Raw genomic sequence first — 22,454 nt, forward strand, 5'->3', positions numbered from 1 at the left:
CCTCTACCCCCAAATAAAAACTCTCTCTCCTTAAAGTCCACTTATCTACTAATTCTTGATGCCCATTGACTCTTAAAACAATCTTTACTTGATTCTACTATTCTTTCAAATTATTGTCCTATATCTCCCCTTCTTTCTAAAGTCAAATTCTTATAACAAACTATCTATTTTTTCCACTTAATCTTCTAAAGTCCTTACTATCTGGCTTCTCACCCAATCAATCAACTGAAAAACTTCTTTCTCTCTGTGCCTTTGTATATTCCTGGAATGTAACAATTTCTTACTTCTGCTTAGAGTCTTAAGCTTGATTCAAGCTTATGGTGTCCACTGTCATTAGTGGTTCTCAACCTTTGCTTCCTCATATGGTCACATTGTGACCATGAATAATTGTCACACACCAAGCCCATTTGATTGTGACTGACAGTTCCATGTAATTTTCAGTATACCTGGACAACCCTCAAGGAGCACTACTAGGGCCCGACATATTGTTTGAGAATAGATGTTAGCACTCTCTCTATCCTCATGTAACCTTGTACTGACTTATCTGTTTACATGGTGCATCACCAAGTAGAACTTAAGCCCTAGAACAACAGGAACTGTGTGTTTTTTTCCTTTGTTTCTCCAGGTCTTTGCATAGTACCTTACACTGCAGGTACTTAATAGGACATGACAGGTGGTTAAGTTTCAGAAGGGCTATTATATATGAGAAATTTGAATGGATCTGCTTGGCCCTAGAGGAAAGACCTAGGGATATGCTGAGGAGCAAATTTGGGCTTGGGATAAGATTCAAGATTAAAGCCCTAAAGATTAGGGCCATCCAAAAATGTAATAGTTGCCTCAGGATGTATTGGGTTCCTGATCACTAATCACTGAAATGAGAGTTAAGACTACTTCCTGGCCTCTACAATTCCTTCCAACTCTGTGATTCTATAAATCTCTGAATGTCTTCAGGTAATGTATTATTAATTCCCATGTGACCTTCTGGCAAATAGCACTGTACACTGTTATACCCTGGCTTATCTGTGAAAGATGAAAACATTATTGCATAATGTTACTGCAATTTGAATTAGATGTTTCATATCCTAAAATTCATAAAATCATTAAAAACCATAATCAATAAGAATAGTAGCTCTTCTTTGGTATATATGGTACTACAAAAAGTAGGATACTCACTTTTTGGGTACAGTCAAGTGGGGAAACCTTTTGTGTATGGATTGGAATAGATAAACTACTGAGGTTGTCCCTTTCCAACTCTCAAAATTTGTGAGAAGTGAACTCTTTTCAAAAAAAGAGGCAACTGGTGGTGCAGGGGATAGATAACTGTGTCTAGAATCAGGAAGACCTGAGTTCAAATCTGTTCTCAGACATTTACCAGCTGTCCAACCTAGGGAAAGTCACTTGACCTCTGTTCACCTATTTCCTCAACCACAAAATAGGATAATAATAGTACTTATCTCACAGGGTTGTTGCGAGGATCAAATGAGAAAATACTTGTGAAAAGCAATTAATACATTGCCTGGCACGTAGTAGGTGTTATATCAATGTTTATTCCTTCCCCTACCCCAAAAAAGTATTCAACTGGACTTCAGATAAGTATTGTTTTCCAAAGTATTCAAATTTGGCCAAGAAATATGAAATCAAAAGCAAAGCAAATTATATATAATGTCCATTGTTTCTGAATAGCTTTAAGTGGTTCGCACTTTATTTCTGTAGAATCATATGTAGTAAATTGATTAAAATGGACTACAGTTTATTTTAGATGATAATACAAAAATAAAACAATGTTAGTTTGTATTCTAAAGGTACAAAAAAGAAAGGTTGTCAAACAGAAGCTAATTATTGCTTGGAAAGGAAACTTACAAGTTTCTAAAGAGTAACTGGAATATTAAATATAATATTTAATTAATTAAAAAGGTTGTTACAATTTCCATAAAACAATAATAATTGTGTCCCTGACTCCCCCAGGCTCTGAAAGGTAAGTTTCTTGCCTAGTCTTGCTGCAAAACAGTTCTCTATTACATTTACTGCAATTATCTAATTCTTTCCCAAGGTAACTATCTTCTCCCCTTCCTTTCCAGCAATATTTATGTGTAATCTTCCCTAATTAGAATGTAGACTCCTTGAGAGCAGCAAATGTCTTCTTTGGTTATACTTGTATCATCAGCTCTTTACACAGTGCCTGGCAAATGTAACGATCTTAAATGCTCTATCTCCCTTCTCATCAGGGACACTAACCTAATCACTGAACTAATTTCAGTTTTATTAAATGAAAGCATGATGGATTTATTAATCACCTTTATGTGCAAAGCATTCTGCTATTATTTTTCTGTATGGACCAGTCGAGGGCAGTTGTTAGGTAGTCAATCAGTAAATATTTATTAAGTGCCCAACACGTATGCTTAATAATACGTGCAAAGCATTGGTAACATAAAGACAGATAAAAAATATTTCTTGCTCTCAAGGAACTCAGAGTCTAATGAGGGAGACAATATACACTTTGCTAAGACAACAAGCTTAAGACAATGAATATGCTGGAGGCAAGCATTCCGCTATTGTAAATGAACAATTTGGTATATTTTGAAGATGCTTTTGATTACTATTCACATCTAGGCCTCCTCATTCCTTTTTAATGAATTTGTCCAGGACAGGAAGGTGAAGTAAAAAAGATGGTAGTAACCATGTTGGAGAAAAAAGACCGGGACCTACTCTACATGTAGCTAAGTAGCAGGATAAAGTGAATAGCTAGCTAGCATAGTGTCTGTTACATATTAAGCACTTAATAAATGATTGTTGACTTGATAGAAATAGATAGCTACATATACAGTGGCCTTCCCAGTGTGATACAGAAAGGGCACAGGTAAATCATACTGAAGAGCTCAGGATATGCTCCCACAAAACATAATAGTTTTGTTTCTTTTTCTCAATTCTAAATTTATATTCACCAAGAATTAGTTCTCATTGACTTTTTAAATTAAATTTTGTTCTGATTGACCATAGAATGAGGACTGATTGGAGAAACATACCTTTTGCCCAATTCTTATACATAGACACAAATGCTATATATGCGCTGTTTTCCCAGTTCCTTCCTACTTGACCTCCAAGAATGTGCTTTTTATTCATTTTCTTTAGACAGTTATTAAATTATGCTCCCCACTGCATATGAAATTACTTAACTGACTCAATGAAATTTAATTCAGGAAACGTTTATTAGACACTTCACAGTGTCATGTGGGTTGAGTAGTGGTTGCTTTTTGATGAGGTTTCCCCACCATCCTGTCCTGGTTTTTCTCTTGATCCAGAGAATGTATTTCTGAAATGGCTAACCAAGACTTAAAGTTGTAGTCTGTGGTTCTGGAACAAAGCAGATATTGACTTTCCTTTCTATATATATGCAAGTTATTTCTACCCTTACCAGATATCATATTTCGTTAGTAATTATCTCTTTGAAAAATATACACCACCTCAAAGCACATAGGTTAATATACAGGAAAAATACTTAATGTAGACACAGCAAAAAGAAAAAGAAAAAAAAAAAGAAACTGTACCTTCAATCAACAGCTCTTGCCCATGACTACCAAGTAGTGTTCGAGAGAGGAATGGGGCAAAGTCTACAAATATTTCACGAAGAAGAGGTGCAACTTTTTCTAAAGCTCTTTCAAGTTTTGCAGTGATGCTGTTAAAAATAAGATATGAAAACTAATTAACACCAATAATCACAAATTGCAATGATGTTCATGTCATGCTTTAAAAGTTTCAGGTTGCTTTACATATTTTTTTTATTCAAGTCTCACAACAGTCCTATGACATAAATATTATTATCCTTATTTTCAAAATGAGGAAACCAAGGATCATAAAAGTAAAATGACTTGCCCAAGGTTCCATAAATAGAAAATAACAGGTGGTCGAATTTAGATCCAAATGTTCCTGCCTCCAAACCTAACACTACACTCACTATGCCATATTCCTAAGTTTAGCTTTTAATTTAGCTTTTTTTTTTAAAAAAAGGTTATCTAAGCATAATTCTCTACCCAATCAATATACTGGAGACCAATGTCATGAAAGCTGATGATGAAAAACAAAATACAGTCTTTCATAGACATAGAAGAATGCCTGAAATGCTTGCATCAAAGTGAAGGGCAGTTCTGCATATTGCAAAGCTCTATATAGTAAGAATAACTGTAAGAGTCGACATTAGAATCTCTAACCTGGGAAGTCTATAACCTTTTCATAACTGAAAGTTCCATATAAATGGGTTTCCAATTCTTAGTGGGGGATTAGAGATGGATGATTAATAAAACCATAATGCCTATACCTTTGAATTACATGATAAAACACATGCCAAAGTCATATTCCAAAGGGTTCTTTATCCCTTCCTAGGAAGCCTACTATAAGAACATATAGGCACATACCCTCAAACAGCTGTTCCCCTCTGCTTGAGTAATTATATAATCCAATATTGATTATCTTCATTCAAAAGCAGAAGTATGGATAATTGAAAACAACAGGTAAACCAAAAGTCACATTTATTTAAAACAACTAATGGAGGAGAAAAGATTCTAAGATTATACTATGTATTAAGGAAAAGTAGCATGAAATTAGAACTTTGAGGCAAAGGGGGTGGAGCCAATTTGGGAGAATAGGAGGAGGAACTCACCTGAACTCTCCCATATTCCCCCCAAACAACTTTAAAAGACGGCCTCAAATTGATTTCTGGAGTAGTAAAACTAAAAAAAGGTCAGATGAAACAATTTTCTAGCCCAAGACAACTTAGAAGGTTAGCAAGAAAGGTTTGTCTCACCATAGTGGAAGGTAGCCTGCAGCACAGTACAGGATGTGCTATGGTGCGAGTGGCAGGCCTTAGAGGTGGCTACATCAGAGGCAGCACCACCTTCTGGACCTCTCAGGCCACTGACCATAAGGGGATCAGACAAGTGGTCCAAAAGAGATTATAGGGGATCCTTTGCTAGCATTGAGTGGAGGACCCTTTTGTATTGCCCATACACAGGTCCAGGTCGCAGGCCCAGGGTGAAAAGGAGCACTAGCACGTACAGATGAAGAAGAGCAAGGGCCTTGGTCACAACTCCAAGGCAGAAAGGATCCCAAGTGATTGAGGCTGCAGGAAAGCTGGGTACCTGGTCACATTTCCAGAGCCAAGAGGAATGCTGTGGCTTCAAGGAAATAAGATTATTTTCTGGGTAAAGGCCAGAGCACAGGCCAGGAGAGGAGTGCCCACACCTCTCTTTAGATCATACCACCTTGGAAACATCGAAAAGATAGAGATATCCAGAACTAGTTCTGAAAACAGCAGCATGAAAAACCTGAAGCTTCCTCCCCATCCCACCCCACCCCACCCCATCAAGACAATCCAACTTTAATACAAAGTTAAAAGTCAAGAAACATATGGGAAAAATGAGCAAACAAAACAAAATGGACAATAAAGAGTTACTATGGTAACAGGGAAGATCAAGACACAAATTCAGAAGAAAACAAAATCAAAACTGTTATATCCAAAGCCTCAAAGAAAAATGTGAATTGAACACAAGTCCAAAAAGAATTACTGGAAGAAGTAAAAAAGGATTTTAAAAATAAGAGAGGTAGAGGACAAATGGGGAAAAGAAATGATGAAACAAAAGACAGTGATGCAAGAAAATAATGAAAAGTCAACAGATTGGTAAAAGAGGCACATACTGAAGAAAATATTACCTTAAAAAACCAGAACTGACCAAATGGTACAAGAGGCATAAAAACCCACTGAAGAGAAAAACTCCTTAAAAAAGCAGAACTGGGGGGAAAACACACAAATTCACTGAAGAAAATAACTCCTTAAAAAAAAGTGGAACTGGCCAAATGGAAATGGAGGTACAAAAGCTCAAGGAAGAAAATAATTATTTGAAAATTAAAATTGGGTAAGTGGAAGCTACTGAATCCATGAGAGATCAAAAAACAATAAAACAAAATCCAAAAATTAAAAAAAAAGAAAAGAAAATGTGAATATCTCATTAGACAAACAAATGGCATAGAAAATAGATCAAGGAGAGATAATTTAAGAATTACTGGACTACCTAAAAGCTATGATCAATAAAGAGCTTACACATTATCTTTCAAGAAATTACCAAGGAAGACTGCGCAGATCTCCTAGAACCAGAGAGTAAAACAGTCACTGAAAGAATACACAGATCACCTTCTTAAAGAGACCCCAAAATAAAAACGTCCAGGAATAATACAACTAAATTCCAGAGACCCCCAGTGAAGGAGGAAATATTGTAAGCAGCCAAAAAGAAACAATTCAAATATTGTGGAGCCACTGTGAAGATGACACACAATTTAGCATTTTTCACAGTAAAAGATCAAAAGGCTTGGCACAGGGCATTCTGGAAAGCAAAGGAGACAGGATTACAATGAGGAATCACCTACCTAGCAAAACTAAGTTTAATCTTTCAGGGAAAAAAATGGAAATTTAATGAAGTAGAGGAGTTTCAAGTATTCTTGATGAAAAGACCAGAGCTAAATAGAAAATCTGACTTTCAAATACAAGATTCAAAAGAATCATAAAATGGTAAATAGGAAAGAAAAATCATAAGAGTTTCAATAAAATTAAACTGCTCACATTGCTATATGGAAAGATGATAATTACAATTCCAAAGAATTTTATCATTATGAGGGCAGTTAGAAGGAGTATACACAGACAGGTGGCACAGTTTTGAGTTGGTTATGACGGGATGATTTTTTAAAAAATTAAGGAATGAGAAAAAGATGCACTGGAAGGAGGGGGAAGGGAGAGGAAGAATAGGGGAAATTAACTCGCATAAAAGAGGTGTAAAAGGAAGAGACTCTACAGTGGAGAGAATTACAGAGATTGGGGAAATGGACAATGCTTAAATCTTACCCTCATTGCAATTGGCTCAACATACACACTCAGCTGGGTATAGAAATTCCAAAAGGGAAACAGGAGGGGGGGAAGAAGACAAGAAAAGGTGGGGGAAGTGACAGAATGGAGAGTGGATCAAAGAAGAAAGTGGTCAAAAGCAAAACAGACTTTTGAAGAGGGGCTAGGCAAAAAGAGAGAGAGAGAAAGATAAACAGAAAAAAAAACAGGATGGAGAGAAGTACACAGTAATCACAACTGTGAATGGGATGAACTCACCCATAAAATGGAAGCAGATAGGAGATTAGATCAATAACCAGAATCCAACAATATTTTGTTTACAAGAAACATATTTGAAACAGACACACACAGAGTAAGGGGCTGGAGCTTCAGCTGAGGCCAAAATAAAAAAAAGAGCAGAGGTAGCAATCATGATCTCAGAGACAGCAAAAGCAAAAACAAACCTAATTAAAAGAGATAAGAAAGGAAGCTACATTTTGCTACAAAGGTACCTTGTACAATGAAGTAATATCAATACTAGACACATGCACGAAATGCACGAAACATTTACATTCTTAAAGGAAAAGTTAAATGACTTACAGGAACAAAAAGACAGTAAAACTATATTAATGGAGGACCTATATTTTCCTCCTCATAACTAGATGAATCTAACTATAAACATGAAATATGTTAAGGAGATTAAAAAGAATTTTAGAGAAGCTAAAAATGATATACTTCTGGAGAAAACTTAATGGGAACAGAAAGGAGTTGACTTTTTTCTAAGCTGAACCTCGCTCTTTGACAAAAACTGACTGTGTATAAGGGCACTAAGACCTCACAAACAAATGCAGAAAGGCAGAAATATTGAATGCATCCTTTTTCAGGCCATGATGCAATTAAATTCATATTCAATAAAGGGCTATGAAAACACAGATTAAAAATTAACTGGAAACAAAAAATACCTAATAATAAAGAATGAGTAGGTCAAAGAACAAATCATAGAAACAATAAATAATTTCATTAAAGATAATGACAAGAATAAGACAAGTTACCAAAATGTATGGAATATAGCCAAAGTAGTACTTAGTGAAAAATCTGTATCTTTAAAGGCTTATATCAATAAAATTGAGAAAGAGTAGTCAATGAATTAGGCATGCAACTAAAAAGAAAACTAGAAAAAGAACAAATTAAAAATCTCTAATTAAATACTAAATTGGGAATCTTGAAAATCAAAAGAGAGACGAATAAAACTGAAAGTAGGAAAACCATTAAACTAATAAATAAAAGTGGGAGCTGGTTTTATGAAAGGAAAACAATAAAATATATATTTGTTAATTTGATTTTTAAAGGCACAACAAATTACAAAGTATCAAAAATGAAAAGGGTCTTACATCATATACCAAAATAAAGTCAAAATAGGTACATGACTTAGATATAAAGGCTGATACTATAAGCCAACTGGGAGAGTAAGGAATAGTTTACCAGTCAGATTTGTGGAGAACAGAAGAATTTATGACCAAAGAAGAGATAGAGGACATTATGAAATGCAAAATGGATAATTCTGATTACATTAAATTGAAAAGCTTTTGCACAAACAAAGCCAATACAACCAAGATTAGGAGGGAAGCAAAATATTAGGAAAGAATTTTCATAACGAGTGTCTCTAATAAAGACCTCATTTCTAAAATATATAGAGAACTAAGTCAAATTTAGAAGAATATGATTCATTCCTGAATTGATAAATGGTCAAGGGACATGAACAGGCAGTTTTCAGAAGAAGAAATTAAAGCTATCCATAGTCATATGAAAAAATGCTCTAAATCACTACTGATTAGAGAAATGCAAATCAAAATGACTCTGAGGTACCACATCACACCTATCAGATTGGCTAACATGACAAAACAGGAAAATGATAAATGTTTGAAGATGTGGGAAAATTGGAACACTAATGCATTGTTGATGGAGTTGTGAACTGATCCAACCATTCTGAAGAGTAATTTGGAACTATGCCCAAAGGGCTATCAAACTGTGCATACCCTTTGATCTTTCAATACCACTTCTAGGGCTATATCCCAAAGAGATCATAAAAATGGGAAAAGGACCCACATGCACAAAAATATTTATAGCAGCACTTTTTGTGGTGGCAAAGAATTGGAAATTGAGGGGATGCCCATCAATTGGGGATTGGCTGAACAAGTTGTGGTATATGAATATAATAGAATACTACTGTACTATAAGAAATGATAAGCAGGCAGACTTCAGAAAAACTTGGAAAGACTTATATGGACTTAAGCTAAGTGAAGTTAGCAGAACCAGGAGAATGTTGTAACACATTAACAGCCACACTGTGAGATGACTGACTCTGACAGATTTAGTTCTTCTCAGCAATGCAAGGATCTAAGACATCTAAAGTCTCATTATGGAAAATGCCATCCACATCTAGAGAAACAACTACAGAGTCTGAATGCAGATTGAAGCATAATATTTGCTCTTTTTTTTCTTCTGTCTTGTTTGGTTTCCTCTTTCTGGTGGTTCCTCCTGTTGGTTCTAATTCTTACTTAGAACATCACTAATGTGAAAATATGTTTAATAGGAATGCGTATGTATCAGCCTATACATATGCTGTCTTGGGTAAGGATGAGGAGAAGGAAGAGGAGAAAATTTAAAACTCAAAAGCTTATGGAAGTGAATGTTGAAAACTAAAGATAAATAAATTAATTTTAAAAAATGAAAAGGGTGAATTCACCACCAAAGAAAATTAAAACAAAGCAATTATGGGGAGTAATTTTGCCCAATTACATGTTAATAAATCTAACAATTTAAGTGAAATGGATGAATATTTACAAAAACATAAATTGGCAATTTTATTATTTTATTTTTCCCCAATTGTATTTAAAAACAATTTTTAATATTTGTTCTTTAAAATTTTGAGTTCCAAATTCTCCTTCCCCTTGCCTCTCACTGAGAAGGCAAGCAATTTGATACAGGTTATACACATACAGTCATGCAAAACATATTTCCAAATCAGTTATATGGTGAAAGAAAACAGACCAAAGCCCAAGAAAAATAAAGTAAAAAAATTTAAAAAATTATGCTTCAATCTACATTCAGACTCCATCAGTTCTTTCTCTGGGGGTGGACAGCATTTTCCATAAGTCCATCAGAATTATCTTCAATCATTGTGTTGCTGAGAGGCAGTCACAGTTGATCATTGTATAATATTGCTATTACTGTATATAATGGTGTCCTTGGTTCTTCTCACTTCACTTTGCATCAGTTCATATAATCCTTTCCAAGTTTTTCTGAGAGCATCCTGCTCATCAGTTCTTATAGGAGAACAGTATTCCATCACAATCAAATATCACGACTTGCTTAGCCATTCCCCAATTGATGGGCAGCCCTTCAATTTCCAATTCTTTCCCACTAGTAAGAGTTGCTATAAATATTTTGTATACATAGGTCCTTTTCCCTTTAAAAAAAATCTCTGTTAAATCTTGTGTTATCCTGACTGTGGCTCCATGATATCTGAATTATTTCTTTCTGACTGCTTGTGGTATTTTCTCCTTGACCTAAGCACTATGGAATTTGGCTTAATATTCCTGAGAGTTTTCATTTTGGGATCTCTTTTAGGAGCTGATTGGTGGATTCTTTCAATTTTCTACTTTACCCACTGGTCCTAGGATATAAGGGCAGTTTTCCTTGGTAATTTCTTGAAAGATGATATGTAGGTTCTTTTTTTTCTTATCATGGCTTTCAGGTAGTATAATAATTCTTAAATTATCTCTCCTTGTTTAATTTCCAGGTCAGTTGTTTTTCCAAAGAGATACTTCATATTTTCTTCTATTTTTTCCCCAATTTTTGGATTTTGTTTTATTGTTTTGCAAAGACTCATGAAGTCAGTAGCTTCCATTTGCCCAATTCTCATTTTCAAGGAATTGTTTTCTTCAGTGAGCTTTTGTACTTCCTTTTCCATTTGGTCAATTTTGCTTTTTAAGGAGTTCTTCTCTTCAGTGAATTTTTGTATATTTCCCCCCACTTTGCGAGTTCTGCTTTTTAGGGCATTCTTCTCTTCTGTGGATTTTTGTGCTTCTTTTATCATTTGGCCCATTTCATTTTTTAAATTCTTATTTTCTTCAACATTTTTTTGTGCCTCCTTTACCAAGCTGTTGATTCTTTTTTTCATTGTCTTCTTGATCATTATCATTTCTTTTCTCAATTTTTCCTTTATCTCTCTCATTTGATTTTTAAAATCCTGTTCGAGCTCTTTCAGGTATTCACATTTATCTTTGAGGCTTTAGATGTAGCATTTTCGACTTTGTTGTTTTCTTCTGTGTTTGTGTTTTGATCTTCTCGATCATCATAGCAATTTGTTATGGTCAAGAACTTTTTTTTATCATATGCTCATTTTTCCAGCTTATTTCCTGACTTTTAACTTTAGGTTAAAATTGCACTCTGCTCCCAGGGTACTGAAGGCACTATCCCAAGCTTCAGGTTTTTTGTGCCACTGTTTTCAGACCTAGTTCTGAAAGGCCTGTAAGCTTTTGGTTCTTCAAAAGTGGTATGTTCTAAGAACTGTGTTTTCTACTCTACTGGTCTGTGCTCTGCTCTGTAAGTGACCACAAGCACTCTTTTCTTCCCTGGAATTGTGACCAGGGTCCTCTCATTTCTGCAGCTGAAAGCTCTTGTGTGCTATTGCTCTTACTTGCCCTGGGACTGTGAGTCAAGACCAGGGCCTTGGATTCACATATGGACCATACAACAGAGTCCTGAACACAGTGACAGGAAAGAGCCTTTATGATCTCCTTCTCACCAGTTGTCTGACCCTCTTAATTTCTCTGAGCTAAGAGCTCTAGAAGCATTCACTGACACTCTTAATACAATTGTCCCGTAAAGCCTTCTCCTGGATTGTGTGCTGACCTTCTTGTCTTGGGCTGGAAGATTATTTCACTCCATCATTTTGTGGGTTCTGCCACTCTACAATTTATTTTGCAGAGTTATTTAAAGCTGTTTGGAGGGAAATTTCTGAGAACTCAAATGAGTCCCTGACTTTTCTCCACTATCTTTCCTCTGCCCCAAATTACCCAGATTAACTGAAGAGAAAACAGTATACTTATGAGCCTTGAACAGAACTTTGAAAGAGTCTGAGGATTTTAAGAGGTAGAAGAGAGAAGTTAGTACATGTGAGGTAAGGGGGGACAGTCTATGCAAAGGCAAATAAGATGGAGATGCTATGCTGGGCGTAAGAGAAAGTAAATAGGCTAGTTTGGCTAGATAGATGGATGCAGAGAGGAATAATGTTTAAGTTGGGAAATATAATCTAGAGCCAGATTTTGAAGTGCTTTAAATTGTAGAAAAGTTTGCATTTGATTTTAAAGAGAAAAGGGAGCCACTTGACCTTCCTGAGGAGAAGACTGACAAGGTAAAACCTGTGCTTTGGGAACATCATTTTGGTAGCTCTATAGAATATTTACTGAAAGAGAAGGGGGTGAAAGCAGAAAACTAATTAAGAAGCTAGCAATATTCTACAAAAGAAGTAATGAGGAACAGAACTAAAGTGGTGACCATGTTAGTGAAGAAAAGGGGACCAATACAAAGAGATTTTATGGAGGAAGAATTGACAAGACATAAAGGCTGATTGGATATGACAGTGAATAAAAGTGAAGAATCAAGCATATTTCTAAGGTGGCAAAACTAAATGAACAGAATTGGAACATGAGGAAGAGAGATGGGTTTAGGGGGTAAAAATGATTTCTGTTTTGCACATGTTCAATTTGAGAAGCCTTTGGGATATCCCGTTGAAAATATCAATAAACAGTTGTCAATGCTGATAAGTACAAAGTCATTCTTGAGGGGAAAAAAAAGCCTAGGACATAGGCTGAACATGCATCCACATTTGTGGGTGGAACACAGTTAAAACTTGAAGAAAAGAGAGTGAGAAGTGGTCAGACAGACAAGGAGAACCAAGAGAAGAACGATGTCATCTGTGAACCTTAATTGTTTCTGAATTCATCATACCCAAAAACCCACATGTTTATCTTTGGCTGTCCCAATTACAACTACTTCAGGGTAGAAAATACAACTAAAATTCTAGAATTACAGAACTGGAAGAAATTTTAAAGACTATTTACTTTAATCCTCACCTGAAGCATGAATTCTTCTTTCCTTCCCAAAGCAAGGGGAAACTCAAGGCAATATTAAAGTAACAGAGTACTTGTGAAGGTATGGATTTACCAAAAAAAAAAAAAATTAAATGGACAACAAAGGAACCGACACACATAAGGGCTGGTTGCACTTAAATTCCAATGAGAACTAGGAATCACAAACCTCAAAAAACAACAAATTTTTTTCCAAATCTTTGTTACTTCTACTGTACTTTTATGGTCTATTAAAATTGTCCATTAAAGATGAGAGGGCAGTGACTATGTGAACAGAGAGAAGGGGATAAATGGGAAATATTGTGGAAGTAAAATCAACAAGACCTGTCAACTAACTGAAAAAGAGGGAAGAAGGAGAGAGAGAAAGAAGACTGAAGGATGATTTTAAGATTACAAATAGGTAGGGACAATGGTAGTGCTCTTTTTAAAAAATGTTTTCCTTTAGTTTTTTATGTACTTATTTTTCACATTCATTTAAAAAAATTTTTAAGTTCCAAATTCTTTCCCTCCCTTCAGCCTCTCCCGCATCCATCAAGAAGGTAAGCAATATGATGCCCATTATACATATAAAGTCATATAAAACATATTTCCAAATTAGCCATGTTATAAAAAAAAAAGCAATGAAGTAAAAAAAAAGTATGCTTCAATATGCATTCAGACTTCATCAGTTCTTTCACTGCAGATGGATAGCATTTTTCATCATAAGTCCTTTAGAATAGTCTTGGATCATTGTATTGCTGAGAACAGTTATTCACAGTTGATCATTGTACAATTACTGTTACTGTGTATAATAGTCTCCTGGTACTGCTCACTTCACTTTGCCTCAGTTCATGTTATGTCTTCCCAGGTTTTTCTGAAATCATCCCACTTGTCATTTCTTAGAGCACAATAGTATTCCATCATAATCATATACCACAACTTGTTTAGTCATTCCCAAATTGATGGGCATCCCCTCAACTTCCAATTCATTGCTATCACAAAAAGAGCTGCTATAAACATTTTATTTCCTTTTTCTTTGATCTCTTTGGGATAGAGACTTAGTAGTGGCATTGCTGGGTCAAAGAGTATGCACAACTTTATAGCTCATTGGGCATAGTTCCAAATTGGTCTACAGAATGGCTGGATCAGTTCACAACTCCACCAACAGGGCATTAGTATCTCTATTTTTCTGTATCCCTTACAGCATTTCTCATTTTCCTTTCCTGTCATGTTAGCCAATTTGATAAGGTTGGTAAATGGTGGTAAATGTTAAGGAAATTATTAATTTTGAAGGGAAGTGAATTTCCTGATGTTAGACATAAAAAAATTAAGATTTCAATGGGACATCCATATAGAGGCATAGAGCAGATAATTACTGACATAGGCTTGGAACTGGCGGCAGTGATTATGACTGGTTAAGTAAACTTGAGAATCATCTGCAAAGAGATAATAATGAAACCCAGGAGAACTGCTGAAATTATTATATAAAAAGTTGAAGAAAGAGAAGAGAAGCAGGGCCCAGAATAGAGCTGTCACAAAGACTTAACAGCTGTCAACAGATAATGAATTCACAAAGCAGAATATGAAGGAACAGAGACAGAGAGATAGCATAAACAGAAGAGGTAAGTATCACAAAAGGCAAAGCAGGGAGACTCCATCATGGCACCACATGGTTAACAGCATTAACAGTTAAAGAGAAATAAAGAAGAACAAGAACTGAAGAAAACTATTGAGATTATTGCTAACTTTTGAGAGAGCAGATTCAATAGAATGGTGGGAGTGAAAACCAGATCACAAAATCATGCAGATTAAAGAGTATTTGGGAGAAGAGGTTTAGGAAGCAAGTGATGATGAATCTTTCTAGGAAGTTTATTATGAAAAGGAGAAGGTACAGGATAACTTGAGAGGACGACAAGATTAAGTAGATTTTTTTAAAATTATGAGAAAGACCTGGCAATATTTGTAGTCAACACAAAAAAAATTAGCAGGTAGGGAGCGACTGAAAATAAGACAGAGGGAATGATGAATACTGTGACCTACCAAAGGAGATGGGACAGGAGGGGATTAAAGGCACAAATATAGGAGGGTCAGGGTTATTATCCTGAATGTGGTACGGTGGAACACTTAGGGCTATAGGGTTTGAACATTCTTTTAATTGAAATCATATTCCAATATCCTCAGGCAGAAATCATTCTTAAAATGGTTTACAGAGCCCCAATTTCTCAACTATGCAGCATGTGAATTCAGAGGGAAGCCCAAGATATTTAAATTTTCAACCTAACTATTTAATAAACAGAAGAGTTAGGTATTTCTTTTCTTTTGGCCTAAGGGTGATGTGAAAAAATTGCTAAGACACTAAGGGAGCTGTGAACTGACAAAATTTGGGAACCTCTGGGCTAGAGAATAAAAACAAATCTAGTGGGGGAAAAAAGACTAAAAAAAGCAATTGTCACAAAGATTTCTTGAAGTCTCAAGAGCTCCCATAAAAGTCTCAAGTTTATATTCTTTTTGCCTAGAGGGCACACAACTAAGTCCCAGATCATTACACTTAGGAGCAAAGCTAACCCAAACTGCCCCATATCTGCATCACAACTTCCACATTCCCAGTTGCTGACCCACAAGGCGTGGCAGGAAGAAATGCTAAATTTTCCTGAGTGACTAGAATAAAGAAGACAGATCCAGTGATGACAATGATGATAATGATGATGATGGCTGAAATTTATAAAGTTATTAATGATTTATAAAATGTCTTCCTATATATTACCTCATAATAAGCATCATAAAAACTTTGTGAAGTGTGTCCTATTATCATTCCTATTTTACAGATGGGAATACTTAAGTAAGTCAAGTGCCTTGGCCTGGATTACCCAGCTATGAAGTGTGTGATGTGAGATGTAACACTCAATCTTTCTGTCTCCAAGTTTAGTGTTCTATCAATTATTCGATGTTATTTATCTATAATAATAACTGACATACATAGTGCTTCAAAGTTTACAAAACATTTTATGTCCATGATCTCATTTGATTCTCAAAGCAACTTGTGAGAAAGTAGATAGTGTGGAGAAGTGGAAACAGCACAGTGGCTATGGAATTCTGCCACTAATACTGAAACCAGTATTATTACCTTGAGCAAGTCACTCAACTAACCTTTCTGGGCTTCCATTTTCTTATCTGCAAAAAAGAGGAAGCTGGCCTGAATGTGCTCTGTAGTCCTTTCTAATTCTAAATTCATGATGCTATATCTAAAGGTAAGTGTTTCTAGGGCTGTATCCCAAAGAGATCATAAAAATGGGAAAAGGAACCACATGTATAAAAATATTTATAACAGCTCTTTGTGGCAGAGAATTGGAAATTGAGGGGATGTCCATCAATTGGGGAATGGATGAACAAGTTGTGGTATATGAATGTAATGAAATACTAATGTGCTATAAGAAATGACGAGCAGGCGGACTTCAGAAAAACCTGGAAAGACCTGTATGGACTGATGCTGAGTGAAGCGAGCAGAACCAGGAGAACATTGTACACAGTAACAGCCACATTGTGAGATGACTAACTTTGATAGACTTAGATCTTCTCAGCAATGCAAGGATCTAAGACATCTCCAAAAGTCTCATGATGGAAAATGCTTTCCACATCCAGAGAAAGAACTATGGAGCCTGAATGAAGATCAAAACATACTATTTGCTTTTTTTCTTCTGTTTTATTTTGTTTCTTCTTTATTATGGTTCCTCCTATTGGTTCTAATTCTTCTTTACAACATGACTAATATGAAAATATGTTTAATAGGAATGTATATGTAGAGTCTATGTCAGATTGTATGCTGTCTTGGGGAGGGAGGGGGAGAAATTTAAAAGTCAAAAGCTTATGGAAGTGATTGTAGAGAGCTAAAAATAAATTAATTAATTTTTAAAAAAGCATAATTGTACAGCAAGTCTAATAAGGTGATAAGCCTATAAAGATATATATATATAGGGGTCCTAGAATGATATATAGTTCATTGATATGGTCATATTCAAAGTCTTTACTGTTTAGTAGAGCCTGTCAGGGCTTCATTCATGCATTCACTCATTCACTCACTCATTCATTCATTCACTCATCAAGTATTTATTTTTTCCAATGTGCCAGCCACTGTGCCACATTCTGGAGACACAAAAACAATCACTGACCCCAAAAAGCTTTATATTTTATCAAAGGAAAATAATGAGTATATTGTACATTATTGCTGACAATTTTGTAAGCAAAATGTTAAACTGAAAATATTGCCCTCTTTTCTATTTAATAAAAAACAACGTGTATGCAACAAACAAACAAATAAATGTAAGTGTTCAAGAATTCCTGAAGTGCAAAACAGGGAAGACAGAGAAGCTTACAATGTCTGTCCTGAGCCAGGATGTTATGCTATGCATTGAGATTAGAGAGATGAAAATGAATAGTTCCTGCTCTGAAGGAATTGGAGTTCTTGAAGGAGACAACATGTACACATGTTAACATATACAGAATAAATATAAAATAGGATCATAAGGGCATATATTTATACCTAGAAGCGTCCTTACAAGCCATTATTACAATACTCTCATTTTACAAATGAGGAACTGAGACCAAGAGGTTAAGTTTCTTTCCCAGAGTCACATAGCTACTATCTGAGACAGTATTTTAATTCAGAACATTCTGACTCCAAGTACAGCACTCTATCCACTAAACCACAGTAATTAAATACAAATTAGGGAGGCGGGATGCTAGCAATAGGGGAAGGGGGGATTTGGTAAAGTAAAAGCTTTCATGTATAAAGTAGTACTTGAGCTGTCATTTTGAGAAAAGGAGGAGTTAATGGCAAGGTAACAGTAAAAGAGAGTACATTTCAGGGATGACCAATGCAATTGCACAGATATAAAATATGGAATACTATATAGAAAGAACAGAGAGATCAGGGCCTTAGATTGGAGAAAGGAGAATAATATGTACAATGAGGCTAGAAAGATTGGTTGGGGACAGTTTATGAAGGGCTTTAAAAGCCAGAGGGGTTTACATTTTATCCTAGAGGCAGTACAGAGCCATTAATTTGCTAAGTAAAGAAGCAATATGATCAGATTTGTGTTTAATGAAATTCACTTTAGTAGCTTTGTAGAGGATGGAGTGGAGGGAGGAGAAATTTGAAGCAGCTAGATATGTTATAAAATTAGTTCAGTTTAAATATAGGGTTTAGTACAATAACCCCCAAGGTCCACTTGCTTTTGAATCTCTGTAAGTCATCATCCAAACACATCCCCCACCATTCAGTTTTTATTTCCATCCTCCTCAACCTTCCTAACCCCAAATTACTCACCACTTCCACTGTGCCCTCTGGAATGCCTGTTCCATAAGCAACAAACTTCCCTTCAACCTAAATCTTTGCATTATACATATTGATTCTCCTTCAAATACCCTAATCACTCAGTTTCTCAACCTACTCATTTCCCATGCTCTACTTCTCCACTTTACCTCAGCCATACAGAAGATGTTCATACACGTGATCTTGACACCATCCAAAAATGTACCACTTCTGTGTTCAAGAATTCTGAAATCTCCCTATCCAAACATTATCTATTGGCTTTTTACCATTCTCTCTGTTTGCCCCTATCAAAATTCTTTTGTCCACATCATGACTTCTGATTCTTCGACCCTTCAATTCTCTCCCTGGCCATTTCCCTTGTATCAGCCATTCTCTCCGTTTTTCTCCATCTTACCCCAGGTAAACCAATTCATCTCTACACCGTCTTTCTCTCTCGAATCCCTAAACCCCTTATCATTTATCTGATTGCACCCGGCACGCCTCAGCCTTGGTTCACTTCCACTCCCATGTGCTAGTGAGTGAACTCGAAGAAAATCACACAGTCATTCTAAGGCCACTACAAATTCATGTTACACAACCTCAACTGGCCTTCAAAGCTGACAGGCAATACTACTATAACTTCCTTATCAATTTGTTATCTCACTCTCCCTAGGAGTTCTTCCAAACTTTTTCATTCCTCCTCAAACCTTCCCTTGGGTCATATTCTCTGAACCCTCTCAGCTGAAAACTTTGTCTCAAATTTTACAGAAAAATGCAGAACATTAACCATAAGTTCCCTTTTCCTCATCTTATATCATTTATAGATAGATAGACATGCTTTCTGCCACTATCTTCTTTTTCATCCCCATCTCATATGGGATGGCTTTACTCCTTACCAAGTCTAACCCCTCTAGTTGTTCAAGCAATGAAGATTAGTTTGCATCCTAATGCTTTTTTATTTAACTCCAAAAAGCAGTGGCTATTTTATCCACCAAATTGATAAAATGTTAAATATAAACAGCACCAAAAAAGTACTGGTTTATCCCAGGACCATTTCTAGCTGCACCCCACTGAGCAAGATGAAACCAGTGATGTTTCTACAATAGTTAATAACAACAATGGGCCAGTCAAACTAAGGCAGCTATGGGAAGATTAACAATTAAGTACTAAAAAGGAGGAAGGGGATGGATAAACATTCTCACAACAGTTTATAGAATGTTAAGTACAAAAGAATGCCAGTCAGAAAGTGAAATGTCTAGGGATGTGTCTATCTGAACCCCATTGGGAAAAAAAACCCAGAAATGATAATGTAAAATACTTGGAAAGCTTTGAAGTGATAGCATTTATGGCCTCATATCAACCCAGTGAGATAGGTACTGTAGGTATTACTATTCCCATTTTATAGATAAGGAAACTAAAGTTTAGAGAATATAGAATGTATAAACAGTATTCCAAATATATCAGTTTTTAATTTAGAACTCTTGGGGAATAAAAAGTTAATTCTGTTTTTATTTAAAATACTGTAAAAACTGTGGGCTCCAGTTCTAATGAACTTCCTTATGGTTATGTCTATTCATAAAATTAAGGATAGTTTTTTTTTTCATATGTTAAAAGCTAACCTGGGGCAATTCTACAAAGTGCTTAGTAAAATACTTCTTTGGTAGAAGCCACAACAAAGACATGCTGCAATATTTTAAACTTAATTTGGTGCTGCAGTGGGTTGAGAAAATGCTTCTATTGGATGCAGCTGCCTTGTGTTTCTCTGAATGTTTTCACTACAACTGTTGCAACTCTATATAGCAATAAATGTAACTGATTTATAAGAGAAAGGTGAGCACTACAGTGAAGGAATATTGCTGCAATGGGTTAGAGAATAAATAATGAATGCATCCTTACTTGGAACAAAAGAACTGTACAATTTAGAACCACAAAATCTCCTAACTGAAAATAACTTCAGGGGTCATTTTGTCTAAAACATACCAAGTAGTAATCACTTGTAGCAGATTTCATACCACAGACTACTGTGTATAAGGACTGTGGAGAAAAGAGCTGATCATAAGAATACACAAGATTTAGAACTGAAAGTGACCTTGGCAGTCATCTGCTCTAATCCCCTCATTTTACAGAGGAGAAAACTGATGCCCAGAAAGGTTAAGTGACTTACATTTGTGCAGGTGGTAAGGAACAAAATCTGTATTCAAATCCAGATCTTCTGATTCCAAATCAAGTATTCTGTTCACTGAATCACACTAAAGTTTTTTTAGTGGAGAAAATTGGTACAACTAATGAAATTCAATAAGTGGAATAAGTGATTTCCTGCTATTATATAATATGGCTAAAGCAGCTATTTGAGAAATGTTATTACTATTAAGTAATTATGTAAAATTTATTTCTAAAAGATGTTATGATGTTTTAATAATTATATTTTCTAAGCACGAAGGAATATGTAATTTCATCAGTGCATATTAAGGAGCCTAATATAGAGAAAGATTAAGTGAAATGCTCAAATAAACAAAGAAGAAAATATTTAAGTTAAAATGCTGATTATACAAAAGCCTATATACTAAAATAATCTCTTGAAAATAAAAATGACCAGCTAGAAGCTTTGTCAATAAGATGGCAATCACCTGGCATACCCTTCTGCCCTCCCACTACTTACACAGGATTAATTTACTTGTCTAAATGCCTGGTATTGTGTTAACACAATTTCAGAATTTGTGAGATAGAATTTCCAAGGTAATTATAATTTTTTTTAGTAGTAGTCACTAAACAACAACAGAAATGCTAATAAAAATGCATTCATTTTATTAAATTCAATATTTAAAATCAAAATCTGACTTTTATTTTTCCTTCATGTCTTTTGAATGGATTTACTAAATAACATAAAACCTTTAAATGCCATGTATGCTCTAAGAAATCAGATAAGGTTGCCAGGAAATTAAAAAATGGAAGCTAAATACTATCTCTCTTTGCTCAAGAAGAAGTTTACTACCTTTATATGGTATGCTGAATTCCAAATAAACATGTTCCAGGTTTTATTGAATTTAATGCATCTCTGGGGATGTCCCCAGATAACTGTAAAAGCTTCCTGGAATCATGTTTGGGAATTAGTAATTGCTTGTTTTGCAGAAATGGAAGGAAACTAAAATGTAAATGGATCTAAGGAAGAGAAGGAGACTGAAGAGGAAAAATTCAATTTCCAATTAACATATCAAATGGAACTCCACAAAAATTAAGAGGCTGAAATTTAGGTGGGACTACCAAAATACTGTGTGGCAAAATGACACATATTAAAATAAAAACATAAACCATAAAGCAGATGATGTCAGATATTTAAATAGCAAATGTAAAAACTGAAATAAAATTTCTAATAATCATTAATGTTAAATAAATGTAGCATCAAAAAGACTTTATTTTTGTCTATTATTGGTTTATAATAATATTTTGGAAAGGAATGATTATAGAAATGTCAGTTAACATTTTGGGCTCTTTTAAAGATCTCAACTGGTAAGTAACCTGGAAAATTTAAAATTCTTGAATGTCATTCTGAGAAAATGTTAGATTTAAATAGATTGTCTATCAGCTTTAATATGTTTGAGAGTTGCCAGATTTTTTTTTTTACTAAATGTATGTGTGTGCATATGTGAGTGTATGTGTGCATATATATCCAAATATGTGTCACCAAAGAAACCTATGATACAAAAAAAGATGGGTGAGTCAAGTGTCAAGAGTGAGGGATAACAGATGGAAAGGACAGCCAGAGTTATTCTTACACTAGTATTCTTACAATGTCAAGAGAAATTGAAGAAAAGCCCCCAGCATGGTGGGTGGAACTCTTGTAGATAATTTATGGTAGGACTTAGCCAAGAGTCTCACAGGATAGATAAGCTTAGTTGTTCGTAAGGATTTTCAAATGGATAAGATCACAGATACATTTGATTGAGTATATGTATGAAAGAAAATTTTCCCAATTGACTGGGAGAAGGATTTTTGAGAGCATAATGGTGGTACCCAAAAATAAAAATGCTAATTATAGACCCACATTTAATGTCATAATCAATCTGAAATATTAAATTCATTTTCAAAAACAGAACTGAGTAAAGTTATTCTTCACCATTTCCAAGTTAACAAAATCGTAGAGTTTTAT

At 35.1% G+C, this 22,454-nt stretch overlaps 1 protein-coding gene across 1 annotated transcript in view; it reads right to left on the reverse strand.

Annotated features, from left to right (window-relative positions):
* Positions 1-22,454, reverse strand: part of NBEA (neurobeachin) — a 776,021-nt gene that overhangs the window by 433,022 nt on the left and 320,545 nt on the right. The window contains 1 exon segment of the mRNA XM_078147053.1: positions 3,546-3,673. Within this exon segment, the coding sequence (XP_078003179.1) occupies positions 3,546-3,673 (128 nt within the window).

The sequence above is a fragment of the Phascolarctos cinereus genome, unplaced genomic scaffold, assembly GCF_003287225.1.
Source record: "Phascolarctos cinereus isolate Bilbo 61053 unplaced genomic scaffold, phaCin_HiC Scaffold_726;HRSCAF=1367, whole genome shotgun sequence".
NCBI classification, from domain to species: Eukaryota; Metazoa; Chordata; class Mammalia; order Diprotodontia; family Phascolarctidae; genus Phascolarctos; species Phascolarctos cinereus.